At 41.1% G+C, this 13,067-nt stretch overlaps 1 protein-coding gene, 1 long non-coding RNA gene and 1 pseudogene across 4 annotated transcripts in view; 2 read left to right on the forward strand and 1 right to left on the reverse strand.

Annotated features, from left to right (window-relative positions):
* Window positions 1–13,067, forward strand: part of LOC309655070 — a 448,619-nt gene that overhangs the window by 174,414 nt on the left and 261,138 nt on the right. The window lies entirely within an intron of this gene.
* CCDC7 (coiled-coil domain containing 7) overlaps window positions 1–13,067 on the reverse strand; it is a 326,200-nt gene that overhangs the window by 126,817 nt on the left and 186,316 nt on the right. The window contains exons 25-26 of one of the 2 annotated variants that reach the window (XM_082449611.1): window positions 11,607–11,717; window positions 3,643–3,753 (exon numbers count right to left, since the gene is read on the reverse strand). In XM_082449611.1, coding sequence (XP_082305737.1) covers window positions 3,643–3,753; window positions 11,607–11,717 — 222 coding nt within the window. The remainder of the gene's footprint in view (window positions 1–3,642; window positions 3,754–11,606; window positions 11,718–13,067) is intronic. The other variant, XM_082449612.1, reaches the window with a different exon arrangement.
* LOC309654994 (vacuolar protein sorting-associated protein VTA1 homolog pseudogene) lies at window positions 9,170–11,588 on the forward strand (annotated as a pseudogene). Its single transcript has one exon. The product of its transcript is annotated as a vacuolar protein sorting-associated protein VTA1 homolog pseudogene (transcript).

The raw sequence follows: 13,067 nt of genomic DNA on the forward strand, positions 1-13,067 counted from the left end.
CTCATGTGTGATCGTTCAGGCACAATCACAGACAATTATAAAGGCATTACCTGGCAGTTACCATGGGGAAAAGAAGCTTCTCAACCCACAGAGACTTGATGCATAGCCAGTGCACTGCAGGCACTGGAGGTGGTTGCAGTCACGGACACAGCCCTCCCACCCCCATCACTCTCTCAAGCATACTGCATTCTTCGCCCAGTCACCGTCAACTGGAGGCGGGGGTGGGACTTGACTGGGACACTGTATTGTTCGGGCACTGCCACTGCCTAGACTACCTTATGGGCGGTGGGCGGGGCTTGAAGAAACTTTTCTCAGTTATGATTCAGTATTCAGGATATTTCTACTCCCATTCCTCCCACCACTACCTCCTGAGGGCGTAGGACCCATAAAATAGCAAGAGCCTTTTGTCTGGTGCTCCTTCAGCTGTGAGATGATCCTCTCCTGCATCTCATACCAGTTTGCACTGATACATCTAACCCTCACCCACCGCCGTTTCAAGTAGGAAAATAGAATATTGCTATAGCTGGGGCCCTTCCTGCTTGAACTATTGAGGTAAGTGAACAAAGGTTTGTTACTTTTAGTTTGGTTTGTTACTTTTAGTTTGGTTTGTTATTTTAATTGACCAACTCAAAAACTGGCATTTCTCTCTCAGACAGATTGGAGCAGCAAGCAGGGTAAGTGAAGCTCAATGCCTTTTTGGAAGGCACACTTTGGGATGTGCTTAGTAAATCAGTGGGACATTTCTGGAGTGATGTGGTCTGAGAGGGTACCATAGGATCATTAGCCAGAGTCTGAGAGCCCGCTGGGGCAGCCAGGCCAGTGTGCTTTGGACAGGGCTAGCAGACCACACAGGGTGCTCTAGGAGAGTGCTATTTTATTTTTATAGGCTTTTCAGTTCTGAGGGGGAGCAAAGTTTCTTCTCTTTAGACCTCGATTCATTGGCCGAGACACCTGCTGGGTCAACCAAATTAGAGGTTCACCAGCGGGGCTCTGAGAAAGCTAGGGAAGCAGTTTGTGGCTACTGCTTATGGTCCACCAGTGATGGGATCTCAAGTGGTGGGAGACCCTGCATGACCCAGTAGCAAAAGAAATCTTAGAAACCTGGTAGTTTGCCTCCATATTAAAGGGATTAATCTTGTTAAACTTGGTGAAGGAGAAGGTCACACACATTGTTGGCCCTGTCACTACAAAACACCTTCTTTAGAGAGTCTTGACAGCAGTCATATTGGCTGAGGAGGTGGAAGAAAAGTGGGGAATAAAAAAAGCAAACATCTGAGACTCTCTCCTTCCTCATCTGGGTACTATTTTGGCTCTGACAGGATGACCAATCTGTGATGAGTTCTCTACCACTGAAAAACATGTTTGGATCACCACTGCAGAAGTGACAGTGTCCCTCTGTGCTACGCTGGTGGTCCCAGGGTCTACACTGATAGAGTGAGGAGAGTGAGATTCTTAACCAGACTCAGATTTCTTGATTCATTCATGCCACCCTTGCTAGATAGGTATCAAGCTCAAGTTAGCCTCCTCATAAGGTCAGGTCATTTGGCACTAGACAATCTGGATATTAACTGCCAAACTGTTGGACATGGAATAGCACCTACTGCCAAGGTAGCAGTGACTGACCAACAGTAAAAGCAATGTGAAAACAGTAATCAATAACCTACTCCTGGACAATCTAGACCTAGATCTCTATAAGAGATCTATGGGTGAATATCCAATAACGAGGTGTCAAAGAGGTAGGCTGATGGGCTCACTACCAAGGAACTCATGGCCTGGTAGTGGGCCAAGGGATGCCTGAAAGGAAGCTGAACTGGGGTCCATGCAGGGATGACCCCTATGACTAATACAAGTGCTATTGCTCAGCTCTTTCCATTGAATCTTGACATGAGACTGAGAGCCCACCAACCTTTATCAAGAACTCTCTGCTTTCAAAAATGAACAAGACTATGAGTTAGACCAAGTCCCTTTGTCCTCAGTAGGAACATGAGGACCTATGCTAAGGTCAGAGTTTAATGGGGAGGTAGGAAAGAACTGCATTTCTTGGGTCTTTTGGATACTGGGGCTATGTGACTGTGATCTCAACTCCTGACACCAGCGTGATGGAGAAACACATAATGTTCACTGGGTAAGGGTGAGGGATCTGGGTAAGGGTCCCGGGTCATTGGGTCTGAGGCCATTACCAATGGGATCCTTACCCAGATCCAACGATGGGTGTTTCCCTTTAGATCACTATAAATTTCCATTGTTATGGCCCCACTAATATACGTTATCATTACTATAGATGAACTGTCAATGTGAACCCCTGCTTTGTATTAACTCCTGACAGGAATTGCTGCAGTTAGGGCCATTTTAGTTGGCATGTGTTAGACTGTGAACCTATCCAATTACCAGTGCCTAGTGCTTTTTTCTCCCCAAATACCTACCTGGGGAAGAAAAATGACTGCTTCATGGAGTGAAAGTTCTCCATGAGACTATTTAACTATTCAATAACTCAGTCAACTTGTGCCCACAGCTTTAGATGCAGAGACTCATTCGATATACACAGCTCAGTGTCATAGTGTAGCCCTTACACCTATGGTATCTGACATTGTGACTGTGATACAGGCTATTGTCTGAAGTTGAGGGAACTTGGTATGCAGCAGTTGATATAACGAATGCCATTTTCAGCCTCCCTTTATTGTGGATGATCACGATCAGTATACCTTTTTGCAGGTTGGTCTGCCATACACCACAACCATACTTCCACAAGGCTACCAAAATTCTCCAAATATCTGTCTTCAATACAAAAGTGATGATATGGAAACATCCCACTCTCAGAGGGTGCAACAGACTTCTACTCTATTGATGACATTGTCTTAGGGCCCAACATGGGTACTATTAAACAAAGACTGGATGCCTCACAGACCCACATATGGCAACTCAGTGGGGTCATTATTATAGAAAAGGTAGTTATCTGGCACCCTAATAAAATTCCTGAGCATGATCTGTAAGGGTCATGATATCTCATTCCAGAGAAGTGTGCCAAGCATTGGTCATCTGTACTTCCACAAATGGAAAGAAGGCCTAGCAATTGGTGGGACAATTAAGCAACTTACACTGTCACATACATTCCCCATGTATGGTCCATGATGGCACCTATCTATGGGGTAACTAGAAAGGCCGCTTCCTTTCAGTGGGGTCACGACCAAGAGGATGACATGGAGATCCTCAGACAGGCCACCAGGCTGCCCTTCCCCACCCACCCCCTGCCATTTGCTCTTTGAGTTACAGAACTCAGCAACATTTCTGTTTACCAGTTGGAGGTTGTGGCAGAAGACCCCTGACATAGGTCAGAGGCACCCCTTCGGGCTTTCAAACCCATATCTCTAGGAGTCAGCTGAAAGGTAAACACCCTTTAAGAGACATTTACTGACCTGTTATAGGGTCTTGGTAGATACTGAGTGGCTGACCTACGACCAAGGGATCAGAAATACCAACCAAAGGGTATGAATAATTTTGCCTTTGTTCTCTAGTTACCTTAGGGTGTTCACACTCTAAGTCAAGGTATAAGATTTCTATAAAATACATGTTCATGAACCAAAGAAAAATAATCTTCTGCTAAGTTTAATTTAAAATAAAGTTATCTATAATTATTATACTTACTATTGAGTCTTTCTCCTTTAGAAGGTCTTTGTTTCTTTACTTCCAGTTGAGTTTCTGACATTGAGTCTCCATGCTCAAGCACAGGATTTTCATCTGGTACTTTATGATGAGCTACATAAAGAGAGGCATTTAGTCCAATAAAAGGAAAAACAGATACACTGTTTGATCCTATACTTTCAAGTTATTGACAAATGTACGTCAGCATTTTCTCACATTTTCAAAAGTTATATGTAAATTACTATAATGCTGGATTGATATGAAAATGGTGAGAAGAGTTTTAATGGATGTGTACTGAAACTGTCTCATCATTTCATTAATATTCATAGGTTTCAAATATGTTCCAGTTTGGTCTCCAGTTTTCTTAACACTTTAGGGTAAAACATAGTCATAAACCAAACCACGAAAAGGTATATGCACAAGATTATTCATTACAGCATATCTGCAATTGTAAAATACTCAAAACCACTTAATGTGGAAACGTAGGAGACTGGTTCCATAAACCAAGGTATATACTATAAACTATGGTAATATCAACTATGCTGTACAGTATGGTCCAAACAAATGTACATACAACTGTAAAAGGAATGAAAAAGATCCCATAAACTAACATGGAGGAATGTCTAGTATATAATGTTAAATGAAATAAAAAACTGATAGAATATCTAGTATATTATCTTTCAGGAAAGAACAAAAAGAAAACAACAAAAAGATAGAGAGACAGATAGTTACCTTTACAAAATGAAACATAAGAAAGATAAACCAGAAAACAAAATAGTTTGTAACCAAAGACACTGCAGACCATGCTCACTGAATTATACTCGATGACTACTGTTAGTGCTAAGTCTGTCCCTGGCATTGATAAGACAGCCTGTAAGGCAGTGATTTTTTGAGACTCATTTTTAATGAAAAAGAATGTAAAGCTCTCAAGATTGCTTTCCCAGTGACCTGAGGAGACCAGTTAGACTGGGGTACTTCTCCTCTATCATTAAGGAGGTAATCTGTTGCTTCCATGACCTGACTATTGTAAATAGTGTTGCAATGACAATGGCATGCATGTGTCTTTCTGAATTACCGTTTTTCTCTGGGTATATGCCCAGTAGTGGGGTTTCTGGGTCATATGGTAGTTCTATTTTTAGTTTTTTGAGGAACCTCCATCCTGTTCTCCATAGTGGCTGTATCAATTTACATTTCCACCAACAGTGCAAGAGGGTTTCCTTTTCTCCACACCCTCTCCAGCATTTATTGTTTGTAGATTTTCTGATGATGCCCATTCTAACCGGTGTAAGGTGATACCTCATTGTAGTTTTGATTTGCATTTCTCTAATAATTAGTGATGTTGAGCATCTTTTCATGTGCCTCTTGGCCATCTGTATGTCTTCTTTGGAGAAATGTCTATCGACAGACAGAAGAATGGATAAAGAAGACGTGGTACATATATACAATGGAATATTACTCAGCCATAAAAGGGAACGAAATTGGGTCATTTGTAGAGACGTGGATGGACCTAGAGACTGTCATACAGAGTGAAGTAAGTCAAAAAGAGAAAAACAAATATCGTATATTAAGGCATATATGTGGAATCTAGAAAAACGGCACAGATGAACCTGTTTGCAAGGCAGAAATAGAGTCACAGATGTAGAGAACAAACGTGTGGACACCAAGGGGGGAAAGGGGGGGTGGGCTGAATTGGGAGATTGGGATTGACATATATACACTAATATGTATAAAATAGATAACTAATGAGAACCTGCTGTATAGCACAGGGAACTCTACTTCACTTCGCTGTACAGTAGAAACTAACACAACATTGTAAAACAACTATACCCCAGTAAAAAAAAAGGAGGTAATTTGTGAAACTTGGTGAAGAGATGTGTCACAACAGACTCCCTCTTTCAGAGTGCTTTGACAGCAACCACTCTGCCCAAGGAAGGGGGGAGGGCAATGATGTGAACACTTGATTCCCTCTCCTTCCCCAGCTCCTTTCTCAGGTTTGGCCCACTTACGATGAGTTTCCTGACACTGAAAAAAGGTGTTTTAACCACCCGTATAACCATCTGGAAGGTGCCTGACAAGCCACTCTGATGGTCCTTTGGTTCAACAACAAGCAGCAAAAACAGTAGACGATGAGACTGGTAACCAGACTCAGATTTCCAGTGTCATTTGTGCCACTTTTGCTGTTTTCCTAGTTCAATTAAACCTCCTTATAAGGTGATGTCAATTGGTTTACAAGACAATCCAGATCGTCACTGATAAATTTCAGGGAAAGGAAGAACCAGCAACAGATAGATATCATTTGGCCAGTGAAGAAAGTGACCTAAAAATGGTAATCAGAAACCCACTTATGGATGACCTGTTTAAGTGGTTTCCCAAGGAAATCTCTGGGTCTAGTTACTCAACAACGGGAACTCACAGAGAACACTGATGGACTCTCCACCAAGGAATTCATGGCCAGGTAGTGGTCCATAGGTGACCCAACACACAGACACTCTAGAGTCCAAATGATGATGACATCTATGACTAACACAAGTGCTCTTCTCTCTGCATTTCCCAGTGAATCTTGAGATGAACCCGAGACACAACCCCCCTGCCATTACTTTTACCCAACCTCTCAGTTTTCTATATAAACAAGACTTAAGGCTAGACTAAGATTCTTATCTCCCCAGTTGTGATATGAGGATATGTGCTAAGGTTCAATGGAGAGATAGGTGAGAATTGCATATCTGGGCCTTTTGGACACTGATGCACATATGACTAAGATCTCTATAACCACGGACACTATGATGAGGAGAAAACAGATAATGCTCACTGGTTTTTGGTCTGAGCTCACCAAATGGGATCTTTATCCAAATCCAACTATAGGCATGTCCCTACATGCCACTAAAAATCTCCATTGTTATGGCTTCCATTACTGAATGTATTATTGGTATAGATGTATTTTCTATGTGCATCTCACCCCTAAGCCCTGATGGGAACTACTGCATTTTAGGGCCATTTTAGGGGGGCATGTGGAAAACCAGTGCCTAGCACCTTTACCATCCAAAAACAGCTCATTGCCCTTACTGCTGAACTTAATGAAACAAAAGTTCTCCATGAGGTTATTTCTCCATTCATAAGCCCTTTCGGTCTGTGTGTAAGGCCTTGGGTGCCTAGAGACTCAATTGATTATCGTTGGCTCAATGCCATAGTACAGCTCCAGACACTGGCATCACACGGTCCTGTGACCTTCACAGAAGTTTACTGCTCAAGGTGAGTCAAGTAAGTATGCAGCAATTGATATCACAAGTGCCCTTTTTAACATTCTTGTTCACACAAATGGCCAGCATCAGTTTGCCTTATGTGGAATGGGTTACAACATACCTTTAATGTCCTTCCACAAGCCCATGACCTAGAAAAACCCCTGCTCCAAGATCGAGTACTAAAACTTCCACTATACTGATGACATCCTCCACTGGAACCAGATAAGAGTACTACCCAACAAGGACTGGATTCTATCATGACCCACATGTGACAGCACAGCTGGGTCATTAATGTAAACAAGGTACAAAGATCTAATACCCAACTGAAATCCCTGGGGGCAAAGTGGAAAGGGGTACACTGTCACTCCAAGCTCCAAGGAAACTAAGTTTTCCTTCTCCATCCCCCCCCCAAGATACAAAGGAAGCCAAGCTTTTTTCAAGCACTCCAAAGAGCCAAGCTTATTTCTGTCTCTACCACAACAAACACAAAGGACACTCAGTGTAGGTGTGCGTATGAATATCTGTATGTATATGTGCATATATAGGTATACATATGTATATACAGGAGTTCAACTCCAGGCCAAAATCCTGCTTAATTTCGTAGGTCCAACCATAGACAATTACAAGGTCTCTACCTGAAAGTTCTCATGGGGGAATACTTCTCACCCCACACCAAATGTGATGCACACCCAGTGAACTTTAGACACTGGAGGTAGTTGCAGTGGAGGACTAAGGCCCATCCATACCATGTTCTTATGCATTCTGGATTCCTATACAGGTGCCTCCATCAGAGGCCTCCTTGTGAAAGGCGGAGGGGTCAGCTGATACACTGTACTTTTCAGGTGCCTCTGTGTAGACCACTTTACTGGGGGAACCTAAAGATACTTTCCTCAGTTACTACACAGTATTCAGGACTTTTACACTCCTAGCCATCCTACATCAATATTCACAAGGTTCCTGAGGTCATAAAAGGGCAAGAGCCTTTTGTTTGGGGCTCCTTCAGATATGAGATAATCTTCCGCCAACCCCTACTCCCATCCGCACTGATACATCTGACCCTTGCCTGGTTTGGTTGTATGGGGAAAATGAAACACTGGTGGAGCTGGGGCCCTTTCCTGTTTAGACTCTTGCTTATACTATTATAGGAAATACATAAAAGCTTAACTGTTACTTTCAGTTTGGCTTGCTATCTTAATTGACCAAGTCAAAACAGGCACCTTTCTCTGACAGATCGGCATAGAGAACAAAGTAGTCAATAAAGTAAAATTCCTTTCTGTAAGGAGCACTTTGAGAGGTGCTAGTGAGACTCTTTCAGGGCATACTGCTGGATCATTTGCAAGAGTCAAAGGGTCCAACAGGGCACATCATCAGTCAGGCTAATGTGTCTCCAGAAGTACTAGTGGACACCATGGGGCTCTCCAGGAGAGTACCATCGTATTGTCTATGTATAACTCTACTCTCATTCTTCCAAGCCCTGGTGGCAATTACTGCACTTAAGGCCATGTTAGAGGAGCATAAGAAGATTGTGAACCTACCCGATAACCAGCACCTAGTACCTCTGTCTCCCAGAAATCTGCCTGGGAAAGAAAAAGGAAAAACTGCCCTCTTTACTGAGCTTAATGCAGCAAAAGGCTCCTTGAGACTATATCCCTATTCAATAACTCACTTGACTTGTGTACCTGATCTTGAGTTCACAGATACTCAATTGATTTTGGCTGTTCAATCTACAGGACAGCCTTGGCATCAGTGGTATCTGACAGTGTGACTGTCATAGTAACTTGTCCAGAGTGTGGGAACTTGTTATTCAGCAATTGATATCACAAATGCCCTTTTCAGTATCCCTCTGAATGGGAATGATTCCAGTCAGTTCATCTTTATGTGGAATGGGTACAATTCACCATTCATATCCTTCCACAAGTCTACCTGAATTTCCTATCTGTCATCAATGTATCAAAGCCTGGAAAATCTCCAGATTTTCCAGAGGAGGGATTAGCACTCTACTCTACTGATAATGTCATCCTATTGAGTCCAGAGAAGGGAGCTGGACAACAGCCCAACAAGGGCTGGACACCCTGCTGACACACAGGTGGCAACTTGCTGGGTCACTTTTACAGAAAACGTACAAGTATGCAAGTGAAATTCCTGGGCTTGATCTGGGTATGGAGTCTCATTGTCTCATTCCATGGGAGAAGACTGGCTTTGATCCTCTCTGCTCCAGCAATTAAAAAGGAGGCCCAGGGACTGATGGAACTCTTCATCTACTTGCATTCTTAATGCCATCCATCTAAAGGGTTACAAGAAAGGTCATTTCCTTTCAGTGGAGCCACAGCAAGGAGGATGACCTGCAAGCCCTCCAACAAGCCACCTAGGCTACCCTTCCTTTTGGCCCCTCTGATCCATTTTGCCATTTGAGTTACAGATCTCAGCAACTATCTATTCACCAACTGGAGCTTAAGGCAGGACACTGCCACAGGTCTGAGGCATCTGTTGGGGTTTTAAATTCATCATCTCTAGGAACAGCTCGCTGAAAGGTACACACCCTTTAAGAGACAATTGTTAGTCCAATATTGGGCTTCAGGGGATACTGAACACATGACCCACGACTGTGAAACAGTCTCAAGACAACAAATTCCGACCAAAAGTTATCAATAGTTTTGCTTTTGTTCTCTAATTATCTTAGGGCATTCATACTTTACGTCAGTGTAAAATTTCTATAAGAACATGCCCAAATAGGGTTCCTGGAGTGGAGATGTCCACGCTTGCTCCGCTTCCCCCACTGCCCCCACAGTTTAAGAGCGTATGGCTCTTTAAGGATGGCTCAGGAGCATGACAAGCGGGGCCCCCCTGTGGTGGCTTATTACTGTTGTTTGTATGCAATGCAAACAGGAATGAAGGTTGATAGTAAAACTCCTGAATGTCGTACATTTTCACCAAAGCTAATGGATCAGTTAGAAGCTCTTATGAAACAGCTGGGTGATAATGAAGCTGTTACTCAAGAAATAGTTGGCTCTGCCCATTCGGAGAATTATGCTTTGAAAATGTTTTTCTATGTAGATAATGAAGATCATGCTGGGCGATTTCACAAAAACAAGATCAAGTCCTTCTACACTGAAAGTCTTTTAATAGATGTCAAAATAGCGTTTGGAGAACTCACTGATGAAAACGTGAAACACAGAAAGTATGCAAGGTGGAAGGCAACATATATTCATAATTTTTTAAAGAATGGAGAGACTCCTCAAGCAGGGCCTGGTGGGATTGAAGAAGATAATGATGTTGAAGAAAATGAAAATGCTGGAGCAACCTCTCTACCCACTCAGACCCTCAGCCGTCATCTTCAACTTATGACCCAAGCAACATGACATCAAGCAGCTTTACTGGAATACAAATTCCTCCCGGTGCCCGCATTCCTGCTAATACCCCAGAAGAAGTTCCTCACAGCAGAGGTGTAACAAGTAACACTATCCAGCCTACTCCACAGACTATTCTGGCCATTGATCCTGCACTTTTCAGTACAGTTTCCCAGGGAGATACCCAACTAACATCAGAGGACTTTGCTAGACCTCAGAAATACTGCAAATAACTCTAGCAGAGCTTTGCAGTATGAAGATGTCAGCACTGCAGTGCAGAATCTACAGAAGACCCTCAAGTTACTGACCACAGGCAGAGAATGAAGTCTTTGTAGAACAGATCCATGCATTTTTGGCTTAAAGAACTAACAGTCCATTACTCTATCTTCAGCCTATCAGAAGCACAGTTTTAAGGAAGACTTCAGTTCCACTGACTATAACAATAAAATCTGTGTCTGTGTATCAGATTCCTGTTGAAGCTTTCATCAACAGCCTCGACCAATTTTCATTGTCCATTTAGTGGATCCAGTAATCTCTGGGTATACACAGGGCTGATGCAAGCAAGATCCTAAAAATGTCCACTGAACCCTGCTTGTTCAAAAAATGAAAACACACTTCTATAAAATATACTAGGAATCAGCTTTGTATCTTAATCTAAATAAATTAAGGAATTTTTAAATCCATAATTTGGACAAATAGACCATATTACTTTGCTATAAAATTCTAAATTTAACTTTTAATAAAGATTGCAAGAATATTCTAGATTAGAGGTCATGTTTTATTTTCCTCAGGACTTATGAAACAGATATGAACATCCTAAATTGTTAGATGAATCTGAAAGAGATTAAGTTTCAATTTATATTCATATTAATTATAGCTACATTAAAAGTTAAAATGTTCATGGAAAGAAATATAACAAGGTAAACAGGTAGAATCAGTTTTAGATGTAAGAATAATGTTGGTTTCCCAATTGTTTTCCCTTATCCATTGGCGCTTAAGGTGAATTGGTATTTGCTTCATAGGCAGTTTGACTGCATGTATCAGAGAATGAAAACAAGACATTTGCAGTAATGCCTGGAAACTTGGTGCTTTGAGTTAAGGTTCTCCTCTGCTACTATGGAATGGATTCCATAGAGTGTATAGCTATGAATGATGCAGATTTTAAGAACATAGATTCTCAGTTGATAAGTTAATAAGTTTTGTGAGGAATTATGGATTTACTGTGTCACCTGCATTTGTGCTGTGTAAAAAATAAATACAAGGATTCTTTTAACTAGTTCAAAAAAATATGCCCAAATACATATTCGTGAACCAAAGAAAAGGATCTTCTAATGAGTACAATTTAAAATAATTTAAAGTCATCTATAATTATTATACTTACTAATGAGACTTTCATCTCTAGAAGATTTTTGTTTCTCTGCATGCATTTCTGTTTCTGACTTTGAGTCTTGATGCTTAAACATAAGATTTTCATCTGACACATGATCATGAGCTACATAAAGAGATACATTTACTGCATTAAACTGAAAAACAGGTCTATTGTGAAATCCCTATATATCAAATTTACACACATGTTTAGCAGTATTTTCTTTCATTTTTATAAACATAAAATATAAGTAAATTACCGTAATGCTAGACCTGACATAAAAATTGTGAGGAAAATTTTAATGTGTGTAAGACTCACTGTTTCCTAAATATTTGTTGGCATCAAATATATTTTGTATTAGTCCCTACTTGTTTTAGATTATTATAGCTTAGGTTAATATATACTCATAGACCAAATAATGAAAATGTGTATGTAAAGGTTATTCATTACACCATATTTTTAATTGCAAAATACTGAAAAGCACCTAAATGTACTAGCATGTGAGATTGGTTGAAAAACAAGGTCCATACTATAAATTAGGGTAATACAAATTATGGTATATGATGTGGTACAAAGAGTTACACATAAAGCTATAAGAAGATACTTATAACCCAACTTGGAGGGACTGCTAGGAGATAGGTTAATTGTAGAAAAAATGAAAAGAGAAGGTATCAAGTATGCTATCTTTTAGGAAAGAAAAGAATGGGAAATGAAAAGAAAATATAAGATACTTACCTTTAGAAAAGGAAATACAGGAAAGATAAACCAGAAAACAATGTAGTTGGTCACCTAAAGTTGCATGCAGAATAGGACACAAGGACTACTGTTAAATCTAAATATGTCCCGGGCAGTGATGACATCCTTGATGCAACAAATGTTTCTCATATTTAATGAGAAAGTAGGTAGAGCCCTCAGGATTGCTTTGCCCAGTGACCCAAAGAAACCAAAGAGATTTGGATAGTTTGATTCCACCACAAAGAAAGTAATCTTGTTAAAATTATTTAAGGACAGAAGCACTTTTCTGGTGTGTTACTGCAGAACCCCCTCTTTCAGAATATCTTCCATGGCCACTTTGCCCAAGGAGGATGAAGAAGGAGGTAGGTGGGAGAAATGTCATGTACACCTGAGACCTTCTCCTTCCTTTACTAGCTATTATGTGCTCTTGGACTGGTTTGGTCCAATCGTGGTGAGTTCTCTGACACTGGAAAACTTTTCTGGTCTACTCTTAACGGCCACCTATAAGGGGCTCTGCAAGCCACCTGATAGTTCCTTGATTTGACAATGAGAAGTAAGAAAAGTATATGATGAGACTGTTTACCAGACTCAGATTTAAGTTCATTCTTGCCACTCTCACTGGTCACCTGTTTCAATTAAACCGCCTTTTAAGGTGATGTCACTTGGTTCATGGCACAATCCATGTGTGAAATGAAAAATTTCCAAGCAAAGAAAAAGCAGCTACTGGCAAGACACTAACTT

The sequence above is a fragment of the Balaenoptera physalus genome (assembly GCF_965194825.1).
Source record: "Balaenoptera physalus genome assembly, chromosome: 2".
In the NCBI taxonomy this organism is placed as follows: domain Eukaryota; kingdom Metazoa; phylum Chordata; class Mammalia; order Artiodactyla; family Balaenopteridae; genus Balaenoptera; species Balaenoptera physalus.